The 15,160-nt window shown below is 39.8% G+C and overlaps 1 protein-coding gene across 1 annotated transcript in view; it reads right to left on the reverse strand.

Annotated features, from left to right (window-relative positions):
- Positions 1-214: 214 nt before the first annotated feature.
- The window catches only part of LOC139719786 (mannosyl-oligosaccharide 1,2-alpha-mannosidase IA-like), an 89,728-nt gene continuing 74,782 nt past the window's right edge, over positions 215-15,160 (reverse strand). The window contains exons 8-10 of the mRNA XM_071631170.1: positions 5,203-5,422; positions 4,031-4,203; positions 215-1,161 (exon numbers count right to left, since the gene is read on the reverse strand). Coding sequence (XP_071487271.1) covers positions 949-1,161; positions 4,031-4,203; positions 5,203-5,422 — 606 coding nt within the window. The 3' untranslated portion in view covers positions 215-948. The remainder of the gene's footprint in view (positions 1,162-4,030; positions 4,204-5,202; positions 5,423-15,160) is intronic.

Genomic DNA, 15,160 nt, shown 5'->3' on the forward strand with positions numbered 1-15,160 from the left:
TGTCTGAAGCCTGTCTGAGGGTCAAAAATGTGGTCTGAGCAGCAAGGCTGGGAACTACACACACCCCGAGATCTGCCAGTGAATTGGTCACTGGCCAGTCTCACAATCAAGTTGGCCGCCTTTTTCTTTCCCGCAGGTCACCTTTTCTTTTACATTTTGAAATCTGGTGTGCTAGCTAAAGCTTACGGCTACTCACTGAACAGAAAACGGCTTCTTTAAACCTCCCCCAGTAGACAATGGCATTGCACAAAGAGTACCAGGTTTTGGACCTAGTCATAACAAGAACTTGAACATGGCAGGCAAGTGGAGACGATCATTTCAAAACACTCTGTTTGCATCTCTCCTTTCATTATATTTCAATTCATTAGCATTTGAAAAAAAAAGGAAGAAGAAGAAAAACAAGCATTCTTGTAAGACTTGACGCCTTTGTGTTCGATATGTTGACATCTGTCGGGTCAATGCACAGAAATGCAGGGATCAATGACGCCTTTTGCAGCTACCATTAAGCTTCATCGTGATGACACTCTGCGTGTAACGCATTTCAGTGAATAAGATATCGTGTCTGAGGCTTCACAGCACGCTGGATCATCTCCATCAACACCTGGTGGCGGCTGGTGACGCAAAATTTCCATTAACTCTGAACCAGAGTGCAACGAGGTCACTCGCTGTCACGGCGAGGCGCGCCACCTATTGGCACGGATATTTTTCTCACGTATTGCTCACTCGTCGCCCTTCGGCTCGCACAAAAAAAAACAAAACGACAAAAATATCTTTCTTCTGTCTGTACACTTAAGAAATTTGATGGTTCTCTCGCAGCCCAGCTGTCGTTTTTCGCTGCTTTGAAGCTGTGGAGTCTTCTCCCACCTCCATTTTGATTCATTGTGTGTGCGCCGAACTTTGCCGAAGAGAAGAGTGTCCTTTAACGAGAACTAAAATTATCACATGACGCTATGACTTGGTCACTGGCAGCGGATGCGCTTCGGTATTCAAAACCCAGTCGTCTAATGAGAAAAACTCTTCGTCAGAAAAGAGTAGGTAGAGGTATTTGAGCGTTTCGGCGAGGAAGAAACTTTGTTGTACGTCGTCGTGAGTAACGGTGCTGGCATACACGTCTTTGATTCCGGAGTAACCGTTGGCAACCCTGCAGTGATTTTCAATAGCCTGAAGGGGAGACAGGATGAAAGGGTGAAAACATATAGGCTCATCATTTGAATAAGCATGCCTTTCCAACAATCTACAGCTCTTGGGGGTGTTTCATCAAGTTAGTAAGCACTGACAAGTTGTCAGTCTCCAACAATAACCATAGTAACAGTCAGTGACCAGAGCATCTCAGCCAATCAGAACCAAGGATTTTGCTAAAATTGTCAGAGACTGACAACTTGTCAGCACTGACTAAATTGATGAAACACCCCCCAGATCTTAAACAAGTTTCATCAATAGATGAAAGCACACATTAGAAATACTGTTATGAATGCATCACAATGAATGACAGGAAGAACAGCTAGTCTTTTTGTCTTAATGCAAAATAATGTAAGCACAGTGTTTGATTATAGCTTCATGTATACTATTACATTCTCTATTCTCTATTTCACCTGATAATCTCCACCCCCCCCCCCCCCACTAAAGAAGAGAAAGAAAGAAAAGAAATTGACAGCACCGAGTAACACCCAATACTTTTAGGACACTGTGAGATACATCTCTGCCTTTCTCCACACAGTCCTAGCCCCTTCAGCATGACTAGCACCCAACTTTCACATCTTCCGAGGACAGCATGAATTTCTAAATCACTCATCAGACAAGACAGTTATCTATGTATAACACATCAAACAAGATCACATCTAACGTGTGGGAAAAGCTTGAATCAATATTGTCGCCACATTCAGCAGACATTCAATATACACTGTACTACTCAAAGTGATTAACTTTACATTACCCTTCACCACTTAAGGAGATCTGCAAGATATGTAACTCAGTACACCACGTGACATTTAATAGGCTACACAAAGAGTGCTTCAAAGTTCAGCGAATGTGAGATATTTAAACCATGAACTCTCAGAAACAATAACTTTGCGGTTCAGCACGGTATCTACATTGTACTTATTTTTTATCTTTACATATTCATTGTTAGTGTTTCAGAAGGCACAGTTTAAAAAATAAGAAGAAACTTCCAATTTACTTTCAATACAGCTGCAATTGAAAATGACCTTTGCTCATGCTTTCAAGTGAAAAATGGAGTGACAAAATTTACCATACCTACTTTTCTATTAGACAGCATTGCTAGAACAAACTATAACTTTTTACAATGAAATTTTAAACTGATTTTTTTTTTTGTGGTGATAATTTATTAGTATTGTTGTATCTTTACGGATATAATAAAGATAAATATAAATAATGGATATCATTTTCACACCCCTTTTACTATATGCACTGGACTTGTACTGTCAGTGCCTGTAATTTGTATGTATTTATCTCCTATGGCGACCAGGGATGACATCTCATAGCACTTTGTATCCAGCGGAAAAGGCGCTCTAAAAATATCTACTATTATTATTATATCTACATAGTGACTTCGTACCATTCAAAACTTTTCAACACTTACAATTTGAACATCATTATACAGCTCAGTCAGCAAATTCTGATAATCTTTTGCACTGAGCAACTGCATACCATAAATTTCAAACAGCGACTTTACAGTTCAATTAACTCCCTCTAAATATTTGGCTTCATATCTACAATTTTTCCCACTTATCTCATAACCTACTAAAACATTCATATTTCTTCATGATTCCGGTACAAATAATTTGGGTCTTTAAAAAGTGAGAAAGACTGTACAGTAAAGTCCTATTTGAAAAAAAAAAAATAGGCCATCAATTTTTGATACACACTCTACTCTTCATGAAGTATTCATCAGAAAATGCTTTTATGGTGCAAATTATTAACAATTTTTCCCCTCTAAACATGACATGGGTGTGCTTAGGGAGATGTGCAATATATGGAAGGCCTCAATATTACTTTTAAAAAAATCAATCAAATGTATCACTGATTATTTAAACATGCATTTTTACTCAAAGTTGTTTGGCATGCTAAATGGCAGACAATCCATTATTTATGCATCCAGAGACAATATACTTTTATCAGGATTATCTTTTATCATTATTGCCAATGACTGAAAAAAATATCAAAAGAAGGCAAAAAGAGATTGAGGAAAGAGAAAAGGAGCAGACAAAGTTAAAATGGAAGGGAAGGATGGGAGGATAAAAAGGACAAGAAGGAGGAGGAGGAGGAGGAAGAGGGGGAGGGGGGTAGGAAGATGAGGAAAAGAAAGAGATGGCAGAAGCAGATGAGGAAGGACAGGAAACAGAGGATGAAGAAGAGGATGAGGATGAGAAGGAGAAGAGGAGGAAAAAGAGGAAGAGGAGGAGGAAGAAGAGGAGGAGGAGGAGGAAGAGGAGGATGAGAAAGATGCAGATGAGGAGCAAAAGAGGAGGAGTAAGAATAGGAGGAGGAAGAGTAGGAGGAGGAAGAAGAGAAAGAGGACGAGGAAGAGGAGGAGAAAGAGGTGGATGAAGACAAGGAAGAGGAAAAGGAAGAGGATGAGGAGGATAGGAGGAGGAGAAGAAGAAAAAAGAGGAAAAGGAGGAGGAAGAGGAGGAGGAGGAAGAAGCTAGAAGAGGAGGAATTGAAGTTGAGGAGGAAGAGAATGAGGGTGAAAAGAGGCAGATGAGGAGAAATAAAAGAGGAGGAGGAAGAGTAGGAGGAAGAGAAACAGGAAGAAAAGGAGAAAGAGGAGGAGGAAAAAGAGGAGGAAGAGGAGGAGGAAGAGTAGGAGGAAGAGGAGAAGGAAGGAGAGGAGGAAGGGATGGAAGAAGAGCTAGAAAAAGAAGAGAAGAAGAAGAGGAGGACAAGGAAGAAGAAGACGAGGAATGGAAGGTGAGGCAGAAGAGGAAGAGGAGGAGAAGGGAGGGGAAGAGAAGAGGAGGAAGAAGAAAATATAAGTCTTCTTCTTGAAGCCAGGATGGACAAGCTTTACCTGAGCTGCCTCCCATCCCCACTGTCGGTAGATGGGATCCCCCGTGGCTCGGAACAGCACAAAGTAGGACTCTATTGTCTCCGGTCTCAGTATATAATATTTCTCATTTTGCCTCATCGCCACTGCCTCTGCCCGGCCTTCAAATCGGAACGCCTCGGGTCCTAGCTTGGTTGCTGTGGGGGCATCAACGTACAAAAATGCTTAGCATTAGACAGTGACAAATACTCTAAAAATTGTTTTCTTAATACACATAAACTATACTGATGTGTTGAAGTTCTGAAGAGAAACAGAAGCTGGCTAAAGCTGGACATATCAAAATGCTTTCTATGACAGCAAGAGATCTTCTCTTGGTCTTGTTCGTTTCTCCTGTAAAAATTGATATTTTCGCATGAGTATTGTTTACACCCGGCCAGGTAAGATGAGTTCTATGTGTTTTTAATTCCACTGAATCAAGATATCAACTAATGGAACATATGGGAGGCAAAAATATTCTCATGCTTGTATTTTCGCACTAGTTTCTGGTTGCGCAAAATGCATGAAAATTTCAACCCCATGAAAATTTCCACATTTACAGTATGTGTATCAAAGAAAGAGATCCAGCTCAGGATGCAATTACCGACAAGAATCGCAATCATCTCCGCTATGCTGACATCTCCATTACCACCACTGCCATGTAAACCCTGCTCCATGGTAGATGCTGCTGCTCTCACATCTTTTGACTATATAGACACCTTCTAGACAGATTCATAACAGATATTTCCCCCTACATCTCTTAAGCTTTCTATTCCAAGAAACCAAATTGCTGTGGTTGGAATCTTTCATTTACATCATTCATTGTTCATGTCCCTTTCATATGGCAGATTCATTCTACTCATTTGAGCCCAATGTTGACCATTTTGATCGCAAAATCTTCAATAGTTTCTAAAATGCTAAATCAACAATTGCTTCTTAAATTGGTAACAGTTTGCAGAGGACTAAACTCCTTGTTTCTCTCTCTAATTGGCAATTCTTGTAACCACTGTAACCAGTTCCTTGTAATCTTTGATAGTGCAATATAATACATGTGAAGTGATATTCAGAGTTGCCAATTTAATGATGAGATGAAGACTTCTGTAGTAAACTCTTCTCCCTAGATGTGATGGGTTACCACTCCTGGCTGTGTCCATATTTACCTGTATTGTCGTAAGACTGATGGCATGTTTTTGTGATTTCTTTCCCGAGGTCCATGTAGTGCTCCCTCTTTGCTCCGTCGCTGTACTTGCTTCCCAGCGCAAACATCCCGCCGGAGAAGCACGATAAGTGATCCATCTTCTTGTCGATGCGGTTGGCCCGGATGTCACCAAAGTATGTCAGGCTGCCACCAGACTTCTGCTTCATCCGGCCCTCCATGGCCTGCAAAATCAATTGACGCAGAGACATTTTAGAGATGAACAGACAGACAGACAGACAGACAGAAAGACATGGACGGAGGAGGGAGAGGGAGAAAGTCAGAGAAGAAGAGACACAAAGACAGATGGAGAGAAAAGAGGAAAGTCAGGGGAGAGTCAGAGTGAGGGGGGCAGACGGGAAAGACAAAGAAATGACAAAACAGAAAGATACGAACTGACAGCAAAGGAGATAGAGGGATATATATAGAGAGACAGAGAGATACAGCGAGTAAACAAAGGGAGATATATATACGTGTATGTATATTATATATATATATATATAAAGAGAGAGAGACAGAGACACACACTGACACAAACGAGAGAGACAGAGATATGGAGATAAAACAAAGGGAGATACATACAAATAGAGAGAGACAGAGAGATACCTATATATATAGATGGAGAGAAAACAAAGGGAGATAATATATCTATATATCACACACACACACACACACAATGTGTGAGAGAGAAAGAGATAGATGACAGACAGACATAGAAAGATACAGAGAGGGAGGAAGAGAGATGAAGAAAACATAGGGAGAGATAACACATAGTGGAAGAGTGAGGAAGAGAGAGAATCACTCCAACAAGACCCCTAAAATTTGAGATGAATCTACCCTTGACAAATGTTAGATTGCTGGAGTCAAAATTACACAAATTGGGAAACAATTCTGCCACCTGTGATTCCCTGTCAACGCACAAGCAAACCTCATTTGTCATTTTGTCTTTGAAACACAATTATTTGTATTTTGAATGCTACAAAGGCACCTGAAACATGGGCGAGGGGGGGGGGGGGAGAGGGGGAGGGGGGAGGAGATGAATTGTTCAAGCACATCGTGGATGTTCACGAGTGTTCATCCACACTCTGTCATTATTACCCCAGCTGCAGACACAGGCACTGGGAATTCTGCACCAATGTGGCAATTTGAATTCAAAGTTGGTGTTTAGACAAAGGATATTGTCAGAAAGTAGTGGAGAAGATAAGACTTTTCAACTGTATCATCACATCACTTCACAATGCATCTGACCAGGGCATCATGCAATGTACCTAATATTTGAAGTTGCAGCAGTTCAGCAAGACATTCTGCATGTATGAGTGTGTTTACATTGTGTTTGTTATTCCTGCAATTTTAATACTAGAATTTGTCTCATGCAACAGTGTGTGCATGGTTAATACAGCATTGTTTCTTCATACAGTAGGGCTCACATTACTAATGGCCCGGTGGCCTGGGGCCACTAAAAATTGATAATGGGCCACTAAATTGCCAAAGTGCCTATTTTTTGGTGGCCCCATTGGACACTTACAATTAAAAAAGGATTGATATGTTTTCATATATTTTGGGCCACTACATTTCTATTTTGGGTCACCAAAATTTCAGATCTACAGATTTTAGTGGCCCATGGGGGCCACCAGAAAGAGAGAAAAAAAAAGTTTGTGTCGAGCCCTGTATGTATGTACAATGTAAATCTCAGTGATTTGTACAAACATCTGTGTGACTGAGATAAGTAGTATCGCAGCTCAATACACAGCTTTTTTTATTCCATCCACCGCCCAGCCCCATCATTAACTGGTCACATGATACTGAAATGACACCTCCATGGAATAGATTCTGTCGTCTGCGCAGAAATCAGTTGAGTGTCTCAAGCAGCCGGTCACATGCGGCTGGTGATTTTCTCTCGGCCATGTCGTGACAGCCAAACAATCACCAGCAATGGCCAGGCTGGGTAGGGCTGAGCAGGCTATGCTCTGCCGCTGAAGGTTCGGCAGTTAATCTGATAGTATACACCATCTCAGCATCTAAATCATCTGTTTTTAGGTCGCGTTGCAGGGGCGGATCCAGGAATTCCGTAAAGAGGGGGCGCGTTTACAAAATTAAAGGGGGGGGGGGGGCGCAGCACCCCTCCCCCATTGTTTGCTTTTCATTTCTTTTGTTTCAACAAAAAATAAAGGGGGGCGTGCGCCGGTTGCGGTCCTCCCTGGATCCGCCACTGCGCCGCAAAAATCGATCCTACTCACAGCCTTTCATCACTTGATGGCGAGCATACGGTACTTGAAATCTCAGAACTGTGCATGCTTTTGAATAGTGACAGGAGGGTTTATTGCCACTCTGTCTCCTATCAGATGGTCTACTTCCCAGTTCATCTAACACCACTATGGCTAAACTCATTTGGTCTACTATCAATTTTGTCTAATGCCCGTTTGGTCTAATCCTCACTTGGCCTATAAATGTCCAGTTTGGCTAATTATCATTTTGTCTAATGACCAGATGGTCTAATTGCAATTTTGACTCCATGGATTTTTTTTTTTTTTTGTCCATTTGGTATAATAAACTATGGGTATTAGACGAAATGGGCATAGCCCATCTGGAAGTAGTCCAACAGGTAATGAGGCTAAGTGGCAAATGGACTAAATGGTCATTAGATGAACTGGTTGTAGACAAAATGGGATTAGACCATGTGGGTTGAGACTAAATACGTGTAGCTATTAGACGAAGTGGGAGTAGACCAAGTAACAGATCACTATTAAACTGGAGTGTGACCCAGGAGCACCCTCATCTAAGGATTGATAGAGTATTTTTTAACCACAGGCTGGGAAAAAATAAAGATTTTTGTAGTCGTGTCCATGCCACATACACTGAACAGGGCAATTTTTCTCGAGGGTTTTAAAAGCACATTAGCAAAAGCCCCAGGATGGATAGATTTTGTATCACAATGCAGACTACAACATTTTTCATTTGCACACGTGTATATATGTGAGTCTAGACATAAAATTATTGTTTTATACATGTTTCAAAATTTGACCTTTGAAAACCATTTCTTTTTCTCTTTTTTTTTGGGGGGGGGGAGGGAGTGGGGGTGGTGTTTTTGTGGGTGTTGTGTGTGTAAACAGACTTGTAGAGTAATATGGTCCTCCAACATCACAACCACACATTGGTTATAGAGTATGGTTCCATGGCATTTGCTCCTGCGACAATTGCTTCCATGAAATATTTGCACGTTTAAGGACAGGTTCACCTTCATAGACATGTGGATTGAGTGAATGCAGCACTAATAATAGAACACATCAGCAAGAGTTTGAGGAAAATTGGACGATCCATTTAAAAGTTATGAATTTTCTAACTTTCTGCTTAGTCACTGCTGGATGAAAAGACTACTCCAGCTTGTGATGTCACATGTGTACAACGATATAAAGAAAGTATAAGGAAAATTCAAGATATACGCAGTACCCGCTGCATGCTATAAGGATTAGAACCAACACTCACTGTCGGGCGAAAGCTCGGTGGTCTAGTGGAGATGATGCCTGTCCGGTGACCAGGAGGTCGTGGGTTCGAATCCCACTCGAGTATGTACGCCCATGATTTTTTATCATGGCTACTACTAAAACACTGATCAATTCAGTGCTTATTTACGTCGATGCAGGGCAATTTGTCAATCAGTTGAAATTTTTTCACTTTTCTCGCATAATAAAAGAACACTTGACTTCCCTCTTTCAGAAGGCAAGGGGGAATAATATTACCCTTAACATGCGTCAGTGACGAGTCGAGGAAATGTGCACTTTTCTCAAAAAGTGAAATTTTGTGAAATTCTCTTTATATTTTCCTTACAGAAATAAGTATATCGTTGTACGCATGTGACATCATACACTCTAGTAGTCTTCTCATCCAGCAGTGACTATGCAGATACTTTAAAAATTCATAACTTTTGAACGGATGGTCCGATTCTCTTCAAACTCTCACTGATGTGTTCTACTAATATTGCTGCATTCACTCAATCCACATGTCTATGAGGGTGGACTTATCCTTTAAGCTAAACATGATTTCGACTCATAAACACAACCCTAACCCTAATCCTAATCCTCACATCAAACTAAACCTAAAACCCTATCACAACCCTAACCCTAACAGAAGCAATCGTCACAGGAGCAAATGTCGTGTCACCATAGAATATCCTATGTGACAGCTACGCCTATGGTGTTGATAGAGCCCTGTTACAGCTTCTACAGTATGAATAAAAAGGCATTAAAAAAAAAACTTTCAATGAAACTGAGCTTCAAGGCAAACCATGCATTCCATCCCATGTAATCTTTATCATGTTGGAATTTATTCATTCTGCAGCGGGAGTAAATTATCTGGCTGACGGCATTATGCTGTACAGAACCAGACACACATAATATTTCATCATATTGCTGGATTAAGAGAGCCATGGGTGTGTAATAGCATACCTTCATCATAGAAATTTACTAAATAATTCCAACAACATATCACATGCTACTTTGGAGGCAGCACCACACAGATTATGGCAAACTTCGCTGAAGATTCATAACATGTAAAACATGGTATACAAGCTATGAGTCCAAAACTGCAGCAAACAGCATCATATTCCCACTTTTTTTCAATTGCCGGCTGAGGCCAGATTATCCACTCGACACTTGCGTTATCCTCAATTATTCATAAACCGCCACTTAGCCTTGCGCCGGTCGTATCTTCCCATCCAGCGGGGATGGAATTTTGCACTCTGATTGAATGCTACACGGAATTATATCAACGTGGTGAATTCATCAATAGCAAATGGATCGGGCACTCTGTCATTTCCTTGTGTGTATGACTGTGTGTGCTTTTTTGTCTTTTCCTTTCAAATCTTTCTTGAGAGATTTTCATTTCATTAAAAAAATCATGTAAACAAAAAAAAAACAAAAAACTACATTGAAAGCATCTTTACCAATACACATTCTAGCCTCAAAATCTCTTACTGTAAAAGTTCCGAAATTTTCGCGGAGTTGAAATTTTCGCACATTTCGCGCAATCCGAAATCAGCGTGAAAATAAAAGCACGCAAATATTTTTGCTTGCCATATGTTCCAGTAGTTGATGTCTGGATTCCACGGAAATAAAAACACGCGAAACTCTTCTTACCCACAGAAGCATCCTGAAAAACAATCACATGACATCATTCGAACTGGTCTGTTAACCTGTCCGGTGCATTTTATCCTGTATGTTCTCATCTTCCATAGAGTTCATATCTTATAACAAATTTTTGGCGTAATGATTTTGTGTTGCCATGGAAGACTTTGCTCTTATCTTTTTGTTTGTTTTAAATGTCTTGTTTGTTCATTTTGTGTGTGTGTGTTGGTTTTTTTTTTTTTGGGTGGGGGGGTATATGATTTTGCATAGGATACAAAGGTACAATTGTATCAAAAGCTTTTGAAACCTTGTATAAACTACAAAATAAGAAATTATAGACGACATATCAACAATTGTGATACTGAATGTTCACTTTTTCAATGAATACAGTAGTACTGACTTGTTTCCATTTTGTTCTGAAGTACAATGTACATTACAGTTGCTATAGCTGACACTATATAATATGCATACAATGTACACATGTGTGTGTGTGTGTGTGTGTGTGTGTGTGCAAATAGTGCATTTGTCATAGCAGACACACACACACACACACACACACATAAAGTCCATAGACAGGTACAAATGTACATTGAGTCAAATGTTTATCTGAAGCTCTACATACAGCACTTTATTAGTCGGTACAGAACAGTACAGTACCCATGTCTATACACCTAATTTCCTTCTAGACCTACATTGTATAACATCCTCTTTTTGGTTTGATTTCACCCATAAATGTCATCAGACAGATTTGTTAGTCCATGTATTCTTTTTTAGTTAAATTCCTCCCACTTCCTCTTATTCCATCTTGCCTTGTCCGATGTCCACTTTCAGCGGTCATCTACAAACCCACATGCCTAAACCAATATATGTGGCAGTGGGAAGCCATCAAATTACCTCCCCCATAACATTTAGCAATATTCCTTTCGGCTCATTACCCCAAGTTGGAAACCGATTAGGATGCAATTACATTGCCAGCTCGCATTGCGGTCGGCAATTACGATACAACCTGGCGAGGAAGGCATTTCCTTGGCGAAAGGCAACAATATTCTCCTGAGCAATTTCATTTCCTCAGCGGCTTGCAGTCCTAGTCCCCTACTTTCTGACAAGCCAAATGATTACAAATCAATCCCGAAACTTCTTGGCGTAATTGCCAGAAATTAGCTTTTTCGCTTACTGTATCAATTTTGAGAAAATCATATCTTGGCGGCATACAAGTCCTCAACTGACAGTTATCATGTCATCAACGCAACCGGATGCTCAAAACAGCGCCAGCTCCATATGGTATTACTATGGCAACGCATGCATTATGTATCACCCACCCCATACCACACAATTTTCCTCATGACAACCCATCTCAAAAATTCCATTCTAGAAAGAAAATACACTGCCCTCTCAGGCAGAACTATAATTTGATGACGATGAATACACCATCATTATCAAAATGGTAACTGTCTGATAATTTTGACATTTTTAGGGGGATGTGAACTGTATTAAACAGAAAATAATTCGTTTTTATATCATCTGCATGACTACACCTACATGTATGTACAAAGGTGGAACAGACAATCAGACGATAGATGTAAGATGACAGATGGAACCTGAGATACATTGGGATTATCATTTTCACATGAAGCTTTTGACAATATGCAAGTTTGTTTGTTTTTATGCTTGTTTTTTTTTTCCATCTGAGAAGTATGGTTGAACAGACCATATTCAGCTGCACAAGCTGGTCTTACATGGGGTCCAGTTGGGCGTGTTAATGCTCGTTAACCTTTTTGTATCACAATATACTAACATCAGATTCCAAAATAGTTCAAATACATGACCTATATTGTGGTTTGTGGAAACATATGCAAAACTCACTTGTGATTAGCTCCTTTAATTCCTCATTTTTCTCTCATTTCTTGTCCTTATATCTGAAGATCAGTATAAGCAGGGATGCCAACCTCTTTATAAAAAAATCATTTATTTTGGGGGCTGAAAAGGGTAGTTTTGGTGCAAAACCAGTTTCCTGCAACAGATACATGTGTATGTGTACCAATTCACTTCAATTCAGGAGAAAAGTATTCTTCAGGAAACCTGCAGTACTTTTGGCAAAACAAAACAAAAACCAAAACAAACAAACAAACAGACAAACATTCTCCAGGAAACAAACAAACAAACAAAAACAGTACAAAATACTGGGGAGAAAAAAAATGAGTAGGCAGCCAATGGGTAGTGGGGAGGGAACAAAAAATGAATAAAGTTGGCTAGACCTTGAACCTGTATAGTATGCACAGACCAAGGTCTGTCTCATAAATTTGTTGTTAAGTGCGGACTATCTCACTGTACGCCATGAACCTTGGTGTTGACACACCAGCTTTGCTGCCGGTTTTCAGGTTGGCTCACTACCCGTCTATTTAAACCCAACGGTACTAGCCGGTAGCGCCACGTCAACATAGCATATGCAAACTGGTTTATAAATGCAAAATCAATAAAACACACACACACACATGGAAGTAAACTATTGTAAATGGCATTATGAACAGTGCATCATCAATTGATACATGATAGGTTTTATGTCATATGAACACATCCCCCTATCGAAGATGAGTTGATACACATATTACATGACCCCTTTTACAAGGCATTGTTCATGCTTCTTGTAGTGGTTCAATTTCAGAAATTGAATATTGTTGAAATGTGCTGGCTGGACTGAATGATGAATGCATGAGAACACATCAGTGTACATATGTACAAATATTGTGTGTATTACCCTGCCTATATCAATAAATTTGCATAATAAATTAGATGACCAAATACCACCTTGCTCATCAACTGTTTATTGTAATACTGTCTTATGGGACTAAATTGAGTATGGTACATCTGGTTGCTCAGATTTTCATTTTCTAGCATTCAGCATTTACTGTCGATCTTGTTCTGTTTTCTGTTTTTTCACAACTTCACACTTACACAATATCAGAGAATCTGGCGGCAGGAACATAAAGCTGAGATTTTTCACATCGGAAACATTCTCATGATCAATATATATGCCTTTCAGCAACTGGATCAGGGTTGTCCATGTGTGTTACAGCAAAATCCTCAACAGGTTCAGATGGCAGGAGCACAAAATAGAGTGGCATTCCTTTTTAAACCTAAAACAAAAATGAAAAATTGTCTCTATTTTCATTGCTTTGCACACCATTTGTGAAAAAAAAGCTTTTCCATGTCATTTTTTCACATTCTCTGTCCTGTTTTTGATGGATATGCTGTGTCAAAAATAGGTACTATACGGCTGTTCTGGTCATTATGAGGAAATATTGACATTGTATACTCTCTTACTTGCAGAGAAGATATATCACATTTGATCCCTCACCAATATACTGTGTTTGAGAAAATGGGACTTGCGCAAATGTTTATGGAACTGATCGAAAATTCTTTCAATATCCTGTGACTATTTATGGTTTTATGTGTTCTTTCCTGTTTTAGCGAGGCAGAGAGAGAGAGAGAGAGAGAGAGACATAGAGAGAGAAGAAAGAAAAAATAGAAAGAGAGGGAGAGAAAGACAAAGAGAACAGATGGTATTACTAACTGGGTTAGTTGAGATTCTACTATATTTACAGCAGCCTTTTTTTTTAAACAATATTATCCTGGTTACAGTGCATTGTAGTGCAGCGCATTGCACTAAAATAGTTTTTCATTATATACATGAGTATCTCAGTAGTTCCAGGAATCAAAACAAAAGAGAATGAATTTCATAGTCTCAACCACTCAGAAGGCATGACATAAAATACTGTATTTGCAAAGGCAGTGGGTTTCAGTCTCCATAGGGGATAAAATCAGTTACTACAATGCATGTGAACATCATCATACATTTCTGAGATTCCAGTAATGAGATCGTAAGATAACTTTATTCTTGTGCCGATAGATTTAATAGCATCTACCCAATTACCGGCGGGGGATCCTTTACTGGACTGAATTATGTGAAGTATTGTATCATAAAATGACAATTAAAAAATGATTGTCTATATATTAAAAAGACCTTTAATGGAAAGAGTGAAATCATGCAACAACAACAACAAAAAGACAATGAAATTGTCATGAAATTTGGACTAAGTGCTATAAAGTGATTGAATTTTAAACTTTCAGATATTTTCATGAAAGAGATGATTCTCTCTCTCTCAAGTTTAGATTAAAACACAGCCCAAGATACACGTACAATGTAAAGTAATGTGTAGTATGCAGATTCACTTCTACACCCATGACTGAATCCAAGACTATCGATAATGTTTGTTGTCTTTTGTTTTATTTTTCTTCAGAATTCAACACTGCCTGTTAGTGATAATAAAAAGGAAAAGTACAGCAGGTGCAAGTTCGAAAGAAGAGATGATGGAATATAAACTGGAGATTGTGTGTTTGAAGTATTCTAGATAGTGAGAGGACATATGGTCGCCCACTGATTGGGCATTGTCTTTACTGCTTGCCTCAGGGCAAAGGAAATTGAGAAGACAAAGGCATTAGGCGCACCTGGTAAAGTAGGGACTGCGAGCGACGGAGAGCGACACTCAGCGACGGGGACATATTGCGAGAACAATGAAGTGCGTCGCAGTATGTTTTTACTCCGTCGCTAAGCGTCGGTCAAAGCACTACGCGCCATCATTTTGATGATACCGCGACGCTTGCCGACGCTTGCTGACACTTGCCGACACCCTCAAAAGAAGCTGTTGATTATTTCTATGTTGCGTGACCTCCGCTCACGCAAAGCGTTCGTTTTGATAGTGCCGACGATTCGGGACATGGCGCTTGAGATATAGCGAGATTTCT

The sequence above is a fragment of the Diadema antillarum genome, unplaced genomic scaffold (genome assembly GCF_040938485.1).
Source record: "Diadema antillarum isolate AM-2024a unplaced genomic scaffold, OU_Dant_1.0 scf00000114, whole genome shotgun sequence".
Classification (NCBI taxonomy): domain Eukaryota; kingdom Metazoa; phylum Echinodermata; class Echinoidea; order Diadematoida; family Diadematidae; genus Diadema; species Diadema antillarum.